At 59.2% G+C, this 12,957-nt stretch overlaps 1 protein-coding gene across 4 annotated transcripts in view; it reads left to right on the forward strand.

Moving 5' to 3' along the window:
- RALGDS (ral guanine nucleotide dissociation stimulator) overlaps positions 1 to 12,957 on the forward strand; it is a 56,447-nt gene that overhangs the window by 31,672 nt on the left and 11,818 nt on the right. The window contains exon 1 of one of the 4 annotated variants that reach the window (XM_040083147.2): positions 1,214 to 1,393. The exons of 1 other annotated variant lie outside the window; for it this stretch is intronic. In XM_040083147.2, the coding sequence (XP_039939081.1) occupies positions 1,214 to 1,393 (180 nt within the window). Of the gene's footprint in view, positions 1 to 1,213; positions 1,394 to 8,588; positions 9,536 to 12,957 lie in introns of those variants that run through there. 2 more of the 4 variants (XM_040083151.2, XM_040083150.2) reach the window with 2 other exon arrangements.

Below are 12,957 nucleotides of genomic sequence, written 5' to 3' on the forward strand. Positions count from 1 at the left end.
CGGGCAGGAGCTGCTGGTGCCCTGGGCAGAGCTGGACGTGTGAGCCTTGGCGCTCCACGTCCTCGCAGGAATAAAGCTGCAGGGCTGGAGGGCCCTGGGAGGCCGATGTTATTTCAGCTGCAGAGGGAGCTGAGCCATGAAAAGTCCAGCTTTTGGTGGTGTCAGCAGCAGCCCTGTGATGCAGCTCCTCAGCAGCGAGTGAGGAGGGAAGGGGAAGAGCAGGGGAGGGCTGGAGCACGCTGCGCTCAGCGCGGGGGGTGATGAATGACAAACAGTTTTGCCCGTTTCTCTCCTCCTCTGAAAACAAAATTGTCTTGCGGGGGTTCTCCAAAGTGGGATCTGCAGCCCTGCTGTCCCCCGGGCTCGTTTTGCGTTCCCAGAGTCCCCGCCGGGCCGAGAGCAGCTGCCCTGGTCCCTGATCCCCGCTTTGCCGGTGCACGGGGGGCCTGGCGCTGACCCACCCTGGGTCACATCACCTCGCAGGGGACACTGCCTGCTGTCCCCGCGGGGCTGTGACCGTGTCACGGGGGCCGGGCAGCGCCCTGAGCGCCGCCGTGGGGGCCGAGATAACGCTCGGATGAAAACACGCGCTGACGATACCCACGCGCTCGCATTCACGCTTTTTTCTTTGCCCGGTGGCGTGTGAAGCCCAGGTGCCCCGCCAGCACCCGGCGACACAAAAGATCCTCTCCCGGAGCTGTTGTCACCTGCGTGACTTTGCTCCCCTCCCATCGACGGGAACACCCCCGGTGTTTCTCCCGCCCAGCCTGTGCTCCGGCCGCCCGCTCCTCGCCCCATCCACCCCGCAGCCCCCCGAGCATCCTCCTCCTCCTCCTCCTCCTCCTGCCCGCCGCCCCTTTTTGCGGCCTCGAGGCTTTTCACGCCTCCCGTGCCCGCTTCCCCCCCTCCCCGAAGGGGCCGAACCGCGGCGGGCCGGCCCCCGGGGGGCGGGCGGAGGCTGCGGGAGGAAATCCAGCTCCTGCTCTCCAGCCCAGCCCGCTCCGTCCCGGCCCCGCCGTGACATCGGGCCGCTCTCGGGGCGCGGGGGGCGGCCGCGGGCTCCCGGCGCCTGCCCGGCTGCTGCGGGCGCTCCGGCACCGCTCCGCTCGCCCTCGGCATCTCCCCCACGTCCCCGCTGCGGCTCCCCGGGCGGCCGGGGGGGCTGGCGGGGCCGGCGGTGGGTTGCGGGGCCGGGGATGCGGCGGCCCCGCCGATGGTGAGCCGCCGCCGGGCCCCGCCGCACCATGTCCCCGCCGGCCCCGAGAGGATGTTCGAGGGCTGCCGGCGGGCGCGGAGCCTCTGGGGCGGTGTCAGGCTGGAGGTGGCCGGCGAGAGCAGCCCCGTGGTGCTGCACAGCTTCACGCAGCTCGACCCCGACCTGCCGCCGCTGGAGGTGAGCGCGGGGGATGCGGGGGATGCGGGGGTTTTGGGGGGGCTCCGCCTCGCTGGCGGCGTGGGCAGGGCTGGCCCGGAGTTTGCGGGCGCCCGCGGAGCGTTCGGCGGAATTCTGTTGCGTAGAATCGCGGAGCGCTTCGGGTTCGAAGGGACCGTAAAAATTATCTTTCCCCACCCCCTGGCGTGGGCAGGGACATCTTCCACTGGCCCAGGCTGCTCCAAGCGCCGTCCAGCCTGGCCTGGAACGCTTCCAGGGATGGGGCAGCCGCGGCTTCTCCGGGCAATCTGTGCCGGTGCGTCACCACCCTCACGGGGGAGAATTTCTCCCTAAAATCTAATCTAAATCTACCCTCCTTCAGCCTAAAGCCGCTCCCCCTTGTCCTATCACTCCATCCCCTTGCAAATCTCTCGCCAGCCTTTTTGGAGGCCCCTTTGGGTACTTTAGATGCTTCATTTTATTGAATAAATGGGTGCCCCCTGCTTGTTTTGTTTTTTTTTTTTTTTTTTGCTGTGAGTCCCTGGGGACTGGCAGGCAGCTGCCAGGCTCTCTAGGGAGAAACCAGATGCTCTCCCTCCGGGCACCCGGGGAAAGGGGCAGATTGTGAAAACTTCGGGCTTTTAACATTTCATCTGAGACTTTGGCTGCGGGAGGCAGGACTCTGCTCAGATCTGAGCTCCTCGTAAAGGCTTCGGGCTCGTCCAAACCACGAAAGCGTCCTCTGGGGAGGTTACGGGCATGGGGAGGACTTTCCTGGAGGATGCGAGAACATTTGCGCTTGTTTTGGATTTGACATCGGGTGGTTCAAAGTCGGGCTGGTCCCAGCGAGGCCCGAGCGCTTTGTTGATGCCAGTTGCACGTTGGAGGCACCCGAAATAATCTGAGTCAGAGCTGGGCCTTTTATCTTAGCGATGGATGCTCGTCATCGCTGCGGGGGGAGTGCCGCTGATCGGGAGCAAGCGGTGTGTCGGGAGAGGCTCGGCGGCAGGAAGACTTTGCTGTCCCGAAGCCGCAGCCCCGGCGGTGCAGGGGTTAATAGCAGCGAGGGTCAGCAAGTCTGGCTTTGCTGGGATTTAGAGCCAGCCGCAGATGTGCTGCTCTGGATGCTTCCCGCTGGAACGGGGGCGGTGGAAGCGGGGGGGAATCGCCAGTAAAACCTCTTTGGTTGCCGTGCAGATATCCGCTGAGGGCAGCCAGCGTTTCGAGGAGGGCAGTGGCTCCTTCTCCCGGCGCCAAACAATCAACCCCACAAACCTGCGATGGAAAGTCTCTGTCAGCCAGGGCCAGGAAGGGATGAGCTCAGGCTCGGGCTGTTCCGCTTCACCTCTGGCCTGGTGGCAGCGGCTCATCAGCTCTGCAGAGAGTTCACGGAAGCTCCATCCAGCTTATTTTCCCCGCTCTCCCCTCCCTGCTCGTCTCTCCTGGGGGTGGGCGTGCTGACACGCTTTGGAGTACATCATCTGGTTCGTGTTATGCCTGGCAGGAAGTCCAGCCTCGCCGGCCGCGGCGCTCCGGGAGGCTCAGGGGCCGCGCTTTTGGCAGGGAGAGCAAGAGCAGGGGGAGGAAAAGAGGGGAAAGAGGGGAAAGAGGGGCCGATGCAGCGTGCTGCTCCTCTCCTCCCAGGGCAGAGCCTGCCTGGCGCCATGAGCCCGGCTGGAGGAGGCTCTGGAGCTCAGGAGAGGCTTTGGAGCATCCCAGGCGATGCGGGTGCGAGGGAAGGGCAGCGGGGCCGGGGGAGGCTTTGCACGGCCCCGCTGGCACTGGGCAAAGCCCTGCTCACCCGAGCGTGGCACAGCTGCCAGCCAGACCTCCTCCCGAGCTGCCCTGCCCTGGGCCGCGCGTGGGTTTGTGCTGGGGAACGGTCAGAGCACAGCCTCCGCTCGCTCGAGCTTCCCTCCCAGTCCTGAACAGAGAAATTCCTTCTTTTTTTATTTCTATTTACAAGTGATGGCGAGAAAAGGGGCATCCCAGAGGGGTGCACGGTGACACGAGGCGTCCTGAGCGGCTCTGGGATGCACAGGGGAAAGGAAAAAATGCGTCACTGTGGGGACAGCTGTGGTGGCCCGGTGGGGTGGCAATCCTCAGGCAGGGCTGTGGATGCACAGGAGGAGAAGGCAGATTATGTGAACAAGAACCCCCAGGGACCAGCAGCGTTTTGCTGAGCCCCGGTGACAGCGCCCAGGACACGGTGGGACCTTTGTCACCTCTGCCAGAGGGAGCTGTGCGGGGTTTTGGCAGAGCTGGTGGGTGGATAGCCTGGTCCCACAGGGAGCAGAGGATCCCTGGAAAGCTGCAGGGAATGTGGCTCGCTCTCTGGTCCTCTCTGAGCCCCCCGGGGATGGCAGCAGGGAAGATTTTGCCTGTATCCCACAGCAACAGGATCGATCACCAGGCACCGCTCTGAGCCCTCCCGGCCATGTGAGCCAGGAGTTCTCTGTGATTTTATTTAGCCACAGGGGATGGAAGGTCTGCACTGACTGTCTCAGCTGGGGGATGGACAGAGCGGCTTTGCAGACCTTTTGCTTTGACCTTTTCGGTTCCAATCCATATTCAGCAGTGAGGGTCAATCCTTCCAGTCCAGCAGGAGCCACAGAGGGAATTTGGTGGCCCCTCCTGGTCCTGCTGGCCAGGAATGGCCTAAGACACCACTGCAGATGACACAGAGTGAAACTGCTGTGAAGCTGATGTTGCTGAACCTCCGAGGAGGCTGGGCTGACTCTTGTAAAAAAAGCCCACGTCCTTGCAATTTCTGGCTGCGTTTGTTTTCTGAACAATTGGGAGATTTTCAGTTGCTAAATGAATCTTTGAACACTTGAATTGCTCGGCCCAGATGCCTTGTAGGTCAGTGCTTGTTCTTTACAGCTGAGAGGGAGAGGCTCTCTTAGAAGATGTCTCTTAAAAACCATTTTCTTTTCACTTCCTGCGGTGCCTTTGGAATAAGACGCTTTCCTCCCGGCCTGTTCTCCTCCCCCAGGCACAACCTGATATGTCCCTTGCAATTTGCCAGATGGACATCATCTGTTGGTATTTCTTGGATGGGGAAAACCTTCTGGCTCCCTTCCAGAGAGGTTTGGAGCCGCCGGTGAGGCCTGGAGCAGGCTGGGATGCTGATTGTTGGTGGCTGATGCAGGCTGGGAGGGATTTATTATTATTATTATTATTATTATTTGATATGGTTAGAGAGAAGTTGGAGAGAAGCTTCCAGATGTGTTTGTGTAATGATTGCTTTGCTCAGAGGCTGCTGTGCCGTGTTTCCATCGGGGTGGGGATCCCCGTGCTGGGGTCTCACTGAGGTTTTAGTGGATTTCATGCCAGGCTGGCAGCCCTGGAAACTGCAATCTGTGCTTGCTCACAGGCTGCATGGGCAAACCACGCCCCAGGCCACCCCTGTGCTTCAGCCCCCTGTCCCAGATCACACCGTTGCTCCACTGCAGCCTCACTTGTCCCTGGCTCTCAGGGTGGCATCACCAGGCAGGGGTGGGTAAATCCAGCCTTGGAGCGTTCCCCCGCTTCCCTGTGCCTGGCTTTGGGGTGTGATGAGCCAAAGGAGCATCAGGCCCGCTGTGCCTGCGGGGATGGGTCTCATTTAGCTGTTTGGGATTTGGGGGGCCGGCTGTGACCCCCCCACACCCAGGGCCAGAGCACGAGCTGGGTTTAGAGCCCCCTGAGTTGGTCTGGCCATAGGAGGGGCTTGACCACCAGCAGCTCCTCATCTCCCTTCCCAGCTCTAACCAGCCGCTGTGTCCCCCGAGGGGAGTGTAACTGAAGGAGGAAAGAGCTTATTTAGGTCACTCCAGAGCACATTTAAAGCCTGGGCAGGCCCTGCTCACACTTTCTCCGACTCCAGAGCCGCCTAATGACTGCCTCTCAAACGGACATGCTCCTTTTATTTAAATAGATCCTTGCAGCAGGGCTGTCTCAGTTCTCAAATATTTCTTCATCTCCCACGGACTCAGCAAGAGGGGGGAAAAAAATGTGGTTGCTAAGGAGCAGGATTTGGATACAAAGCTGGCTGAGCTGCTGGCGGGGGGCCCCGGGGGGCTCCAGCACAGCTCGTGGCCACTCAGGGTTTGTGCATTGCTTCGGCGGGACGGAGGGGGATTGGGGTTTGAAACGGTCCTTTGGTCTTTGGGGAGAAAGGGTCGAGTTGTGGGACGGTTTTTACAGGTTAATGTGTTCATCTCGTGCTGTTTGTGCGGGTCAGATCCCGCAGCAGCATCTGTGGCTGGTCCCAAATGTGTGCCTGTTGTTCCAGGGGTCTGTGGGACCTTTAGTTTTGCAGAGAGAAGCATCTGTGGGCTGAAAGGGGATGCTGGCAGTGGGGTTTGGTGCCCAGGGGGAAGCATCACGCCGAGACTGTGCGGCAGCCTCTGGCTGGAGCGTTCCTGGGAACACCAGCAGCGGGGGAAGGACTGGGATGTTTGGATACTGCAGTTATCACCTGTCTCATCGCCCAGGTGGGGACTCACCTGCACGTCACAGCAGCCACAGCCCTCACGCAGCCCCAGTGAGGATGAATTTGGACTTTGCTCCTGAGTCATTAGGGAAAGGGAGCGCTGAGCTGGGGCACGGAGCACTAATCCCAGTAATCCCAGTAATCCCAGTAATCGCAGCCCCTCCTCGGGCCGCCTGAAGGGGTCACGGGGCAGGAGCAAGGCTGCTCTGGGCACAGGGGGTTTGCAGGAGGGCGTTTGTGGACGGGCCCTTTGTTCTCTCCACACCAGGGAACAGACAGCTCTGCCACAGGCTCCAGGAAAACCCTTTCCCAATTCCCGGCGCAGCTGTGCTGAGCAAACGCTGCTCTCCTCCGGTGCGCCGGGGCGGTGACGCCGCCGCGCCTCAAACCTGCGTCCCTCTGTCCCTCTCGCCCGGTTTTGGTTTGTTTTTGTGATGTCACGCAAATCACCTCTCCGCTTTTCGCTCCCATTCCCGGGGCTGCCTTGGCGCCGGTTCTTGTCGGGCAGCGCTTCCACGTTAGGTAACGCCGAGTCCCCCGCACCTGAGGGTCAGGAGTTGTGTGGCAGCTGAATGTCAGCGGAGGTGAAGCGCAGGCAGAGGCTCCTGGCGGGGCCCGTTCGCCTCGGCTGGCTCCGCAGCGGTTCGTTTTCGTTACACCGTTGGCATTTGGACGAGCCCCGCTGTCAGAAACATGCTGGGACGGGAAAGGGCGTCTTCCCCGCGCACGTGGGGCGCTGGGAGCAGCTGCCTGGGGAGCCCCAGGCTCGGCAGAGGCAGCATGGGGATGGCTCCGGCTGCCAGGCACCGGCCGAGTCCTCGGAGCCGACGGGAGGGGAAAAAAAAAAGTCCGTCTAACCTGCAAACGGAGCAGATTGGAGAGGAAACTCATCGGAGGCAACTTCATCTGGAATGCTGAGGCGTTATTTTTAGAGCGGCTTTGCTTTCTGCTAACCGCACTCCAGCAGCAGAACTGAGGGCTTTATGGAAACCTGCTTTGCAAAGGGCTCACCACCCGTCTCACCAGAACTCCTTCTCGTGTGATGGAGCAAAACCACGCAGCCTTTCCCCGCTCTTTGCTGCGGTTGGGTCTCCATGGAGACTCTGAAGCTGAGAGCCTGCCCCAGGCTCCTGCTCCAGCCCGTGTGTGTTTGTGAAATTATGTGTTTGCTTTGGGTTCACCTCCAGGAGCTGGAACTGACTTCAGGAAACCAGGGTTTAGCCAAGCTGGGCTAAGCAGAGCGCCTTGCCTGGGACTGGCAGCGGCAAAGCTCAGTTTTGGGAAGGATGCTGAAGCACCACCTTCGTGTGGCTGGGGGGTTCAGGACCAGTTTAGGCTGAAACCCCAGGGATTTTGGTCAGACACGTGTCTAAAAGGCTCCGTTGGTGGCCTGGCAAGCTCTGGCTCTGTGCACTGGAGCAGCAGCAGAGCCTCGAGCTGGGACTGATGGTGTCGACCCCAACAATCACTGCAGGCTGTGCAGGGCAAGGCCAACGCTCAGGCCGGTTTATCATCTCAAAGCAGCCCAGCTTCCCTCCAAAGGCTGCAGTTTGTTTGCTCTTGGTTATATTTTTAATGGCTGTCCGGTCCCAGCTCCCGCTGATGAGGAGCCCCGTGATTTGCTGGCGGTGCCCGTTGCTGGTGACAGTCTCTGGCATCACTGGATTTCTAGACAATGTGGTTTGCTCGATTCAGCCCTGGTTGCAACACTGAGAACTGGCACGAAGACGGGACAGGCCTGGCTGGTTCTTCCCTGGCAGCGCCGGGGTGACTCAGAGCCTAGCTATGGATCACACCAGTGTCATAACAAACACTTCTCCCCCGAGGTGCTTCTTGGGGGGTTAGTCCACAAACTCCAGCCCTCCCAGCCCTCATTCCCATGGTTTTTGGTGTGTTCCTCAGCAAAAGGCAGCTCTGGGAGGATGGGGCTGTCAGAGGCTTAATCCAGGGAAGATCAAAGGAAAGGAGTCAGGGAAGGAGGGTGGGCACCTCTGCCCTCTTCACATTGATGCTGCCCCATGATCCGTGTGCACTTCAGCTTTTTGGGTATCCCAGGGTGTGTCCCCCCCCAAAATAATTTTATTAAGTGGAAGGGTGAGCTGCAGGAGTGCTCACCCCTGGGTAATCCAGGGGATGAACGGGGCAGGGTGGCAGGGTCAGATGGGTCGGGGTGGGAACGTGTCTGTCCCGGCTCTCCAAGGTGCCGTGGCCAGGAGGAACAGGGCACCTTGAGCTGCTCCAACGCGGTCCATGGCCGAACCCGCACCTCCAGAGCAGGGCTGAGGGTCTGGGGAGGGATTTCCTCCTCCCTGCCTGGGCACTCGCGTTCCTTGCGCCGCACATCTGGCACGCTCCGTGCTCAGGGTCGAACCTCACTGCTGAGGCCGCCTGTGCGTGTGTTCAGGCACTTGGCAGCAGCGGGATTTTCATCCCTTTCCAGTTGTTTTCCCCCCGGAGTTAGTCGTAAAAATCTCATTTGCCTCCGCTGTGGAAACCACCCGGAGCTGGCAGAGCATCCCTCGCACCCCGCAGGTGTCGGCTTGTTGACACCTGCTCTCCTAGCGCCTCCTGCCTCGTTGACACCTATTTAAGCAACGCTCCCGAGGTGAGATTTTGTTGATTACAAAGCGGGAGCCCTTGCTCCCGCCTCTCCCACCTTCGCACGGGCGCCGCGGGGAGCGGAGCGAGGAGCGGGATGCCCTGCGACGGGAGAACCTCCGAGGGGCCGGGCAGCTGGGGACACGCTGGGGCTGCGGGTGTCAGGAGGAGGCTGGGACGAGCCCGGCCGATCCCGGGGAGCGCATGGCAGCGGCGAATGGAGGAGCCGGGCCGGGAGCCGGGAGCGGAGGGCACGGCCGCAGAACAAAGCCTCGCATTTATCCCTTTCACCGCCGGCCCCTCTCCGCCTCCCCGCGCTGGATTGTTCGCGCATTTTCTCCGCTTCAGCTGTTTACTGGGTCACCCTGGTGCAGACACGCACACAAAAGAGCGAGCCGCGGCCCGGGCCGGTGGCACCGGCGCTGCGAGCCCCTCCGGCAGCACAGCGGTGCCATTGATCCGGCTGGCAGAGCCTGCCCGGGGCCGGGCTGGGCTGGGGGCACGCAGAATTCCCCTCCCCGGGCATCCTCCTCTGCACAGGCTGTGGCCACGGGGCTGTAAAGGGGGGACCCCAAAAGGTCCGGGCTTGCCGGCTTTGCCCGCGTTGGGTTTGGTGGAGGGAATTTCAGCTGAGGTCAGGTGGAGTAAACACACGGGTGGACGCGTTGGTTTCACCAGGGTTTGTTTCGGCTCGGCTTATCTAAGCTGAGATGAACCTCGTTCGAATGGAAACGGGAGGGAGAGGCGAGGTTTCTGTCAGCCAGAGCGTGGCCAGGAAAGGCTGTGGCTTTGGGACAGCCCCCAGCCTGGCCAGCCCCACGTGTGCCCCTTCAAAATTCCAGGGAGATGTGACTTTGCTGTCTTTTCCCCTCTGCAGGCTGCAGCAGGCGAGTTACTGCACAGACAGTCACATTTACGGTTTAACCAGGCAGTTTGGGAATCCTGTGTGGTGAAACTCTCTGGGAATGTCAGTGGGATGGCTCAGCACGGCATGGGGGGCTGGGCTGGTGTTTTACACCCGGCTGTGCGATCTTTGCTTTGCCCCTCCTGCGTATCCCACCACGCTCCTGCCGCAGCCGTGCGCCCAGGTGAGCACTTCATCCGTGCAGGACATGGATGTGCCAGGGCAGGTTTGACAAAAGGAGCTGATTTTATTGCAGCTGATGCTTCTTAAGACAGATTTTTTGGCTGCCTGGGCTGGCACATGGGCTGAGAGCTGGAGAGCGTTCAAGGTTTTGAGTCTCTGGGAATGTAAAGACTTTTGTGGAGATGAAGTCACTCGCAGGTGCTGATCCATGCAAAGAGCAAGCATTGCCCTGGAGCTGCCACAAGGAACGAGCCTGTGTGTCCTGGAGAACGTGTGTGAAGCCAGAATTGACATTTTAGGTGTGACCATTCCAATCAGTTTCAAGGAACATCAGCTCTGAGCACCAGCCTCATCTCCATCCCTTTCCCAATGCGCCTGGCAGCTCTTGCTGCTGCAGAAATAACACATTTATTGCACCAGGGCCCTGCTTCAGAGGTGGAATTGATAGAGCAGCGTTAGGTTGGGGAGGCTGGGGCTCTTCAGGTTGCCCCTCATGTTTTAATTCACATTTGAACAGGGCACTGGGGAACTGTCGTGTTGCATGTGACTTCCAGGTGCTACTGTACACCCAGAAAAAAAAAAAAAAAAAATCAATCCATTTCTGAACCTGTTTCAGTTACGTTTTTATTTGCAGGTTTTTCTGTTCCACCTCGGTAAAACGCAAACCTTGTGTTCTGAGCCGAGACGACTCGGGGTCAGACGCTCGATCTTTATTTAACCTCGCAGAGCGGTACCTACGTTAATTTTTTATGCGCTGTTTTTCACCAGCCGTGTCGTTCTGGTTTCACTTCCAGTAATGCCCCGGGGGGTGTGGGCGAGTCGGTGGCGGAGCAGTTGAGGGCTGCATCCCTGTGCTCTGAGCCTGCCTCTGCGGAGGCGTTGGCTCTGGGCAGGGATGCTGCACGGGGCTCAGGGCTGTGGAGCAAGAGCCAGATCTGCTGTGTCGGCGGGATCTTTTTTTTTTCTGTCGACTTAGAGAGGAAGCAAAACCTGCTGCACTCAGTTTTCTTCGAACAGCCTGCGAGGGGAGCCCATCCCAGCACGTCTCCTGGGAGGGGACACGAGCCGTGTCCTGCTCTGGGGGTGTTTCTGTATGGGCTGCAAATGGCTGGTGGTCATCTCTGCTGCTGGGTGTAGGAAACCTTGCAGTTCATCGGCCATCCCTGTTGTGGCTGGAGTTTGCTTTTCTTGGGGAGTCCCCCTGTCAGGCTGACCCCCCCCAGCACCTGCATTCCCCACCCCAGGGCTCTGATCCTGCCCCTTGAAGGCTGGGGATGGAGTGGATGTGCAGAGGCTTTGATTTCCAGACCACGAAAAGGGTGAAAAAGTCTCTCCATGTGGGAAGGCTCTTAGTTTTCCGTGAAAGCAAACCAGGAGCTAATGGAGGAGGATTCCTGCGTGTCTGCTCTGCCTTGTTCCTGGACCCGAGCGCTGAGCTCCTAATCCTTGCTCCAGCCACTGACTCACTGCGTGTGAGTCACAAGATGCCTCTGTAACCCATCTGCCAGCTCCACTTCTCCCTAAGCTGCCAGGGTGGAGAAGGCTGCTTGGATCCCCTCTGCAAGCCCTCTGGGTCACAGGATCAGAGCTGCTCTCAGTCTCAGCAGCCCCAGAGCCCCAGGGAGGAGGTGTAAGATGCCCACAGGAGGCAGACAGGGGGTGATGTGACCTCTCTCTCTTTCTCTCTCTCTGCCCCATCCTGGTGCTGTTCCCCTGGGGCACAGCTTTCCATGCCAAAACACCTGGAGCAGAGCATCAGGAAAACCCAGCTGTGGAGCCCAGCAAGTGATGGGGAGAGAACAGGCCCTCAGCTGTTGCCACTGGCCTGGTGTCCTGGCAAAACCACCTCTTTTTCATGGTGGCTTTAAGTTTAGCTTCTGGCCCTTTTTCTGTAATTTTTTTTTTCCCTGTTTCCCCTTTTGTTGTGTTTTAATGGGCACTTGGAATGGCTCCTGGTTTGAGGCAGGAAGGAAGGCAGAAGGTGTTGAAAACCCAAAGGAATCGTGTCTTTCTGCATGTGGGGAGCAGGGGCCGAGCCGAGCTGTGGCAGGGGACTGAGCTCCATCAGGAGCACTCAGGGGGAAAGGAGACAGTGGGAGATCTGCTTGCCCAGCTGGACAGAACCACCCCTGTGCCACCATGGCTGTGGCTGGGATGATATTTTGGGGCAAAAGTGCTCCTGCCCTCAGTGGAGCTGCTGTTCCAAAGGACGCGCCGTGAGTCACCAGCGCGGGCACCTTTCCTTCCCCTGCCACAGGGGATGTTTGGCAGCTTCCTCGCCACTTCAGGTAGTCCTTGTAGCCTTCCTGAGCACAGCCAGGGGAAGGAAGCTCCGCGTGCCAGGAGTGGATGTTCCCTCGGGGCAGAGCCGTGGGGGAACAGCCACCGCAGGGCTTTTTGCCTGGAAGTCCCCACGGGGAAGAGCGTTGTGCTGCGTGCGCTTATTTTGGCCGTGGAGGACAGAGGGTGCTTCTGCTTTTGCGGTCTTTATCTTCGGTTCACAGAACCGAGCTTGTTTTCCTTTCACTGCCCCGGGGGTGACTTTTTTTTTTCCTGTTTCCTTTTTACATAATGCCGCGCACTCGGGTTTGCATAGGAGGTCCCGAAGTCGCTGCTGTTCCTTGCAGGGGTTTGGGGTTGGCTCCTGAGGGTGAAATGAAAGTTAACTGGGGGTTGGTGTCAGCCACAGGGCACATGAGCTGTGCTGGAGCTGGTTTCTTTCCTTTCTGCAAAGGCCCATTTCCCCTTGCTAGTGGGAAGGGATTATTCTGAGAAGGGCCCGGGGATTGTGAAGACCAAACTCCTGCTTGCTGTTTCTGGCTTTGCCACCTTTCATCGAGTTCTTTTGAGCTTGTGCAAGCGCCGAGCTTCAATGGGAAACCCCTGGTGACGTCTCCGAGGCTCAGCTCTGCCTTTTCTTGTCTCGTTAGGACTGTTAATTCCCAACAGGCACACGTTCCTGGCTTCCCACGGGCAGGGTTAGTGTCTGCTCCTCTCGTGTGGCTGGTAGCAAAGGTAGCACCTTTGAAATCTCGGCACTGCTCTGTACCTGTCTGTAGAACAGGCATTTTGTGTAACTCGACTGCAAAGGGAGCAGAGTAACACGAATATCTTGATTGTTAAACCAGCTGTGGTCCAGAGAGCACCAGCAAAAGCACTTTGAGCAGTTGTGCCTCCTCCACGTGTGCTGAAATTAATACCTTTTTCCACTAACAGTTCATTATTTTTGCGCCTTTGGAGGCCAGTGCGCTAACCCGGGGCACGCGGGACCAGAGCTCTTAAGACCTGGTAATTGTTGGGTAATTGTCCGTGTGGAAGTGTGGGGATGCTGCCGTGCTCACACTTAATCCTGCTCTTTGCTCCTGTCTTACTAAAACCACCTTTGTGACTGAGCTCAAACCCTTTCCAAAGTGCAGAGCCCGA

The sequence above is a fragment of the Hirundo rustica genome, chromosome 20, assembly GCF_015227805.2.
Source record: "Hirundo rustica isolate bHirRus1 chromosome 20, bHirRus1.pri.v3, whole genome shotgun sequence".
NCBI classification, from domain to species: domain Eukaryota; kingdom Metazoa; phylum Chordata; class Aves; order Passeriformes; family Hirundinidae; genus Hirundo; species Hirundo rustica.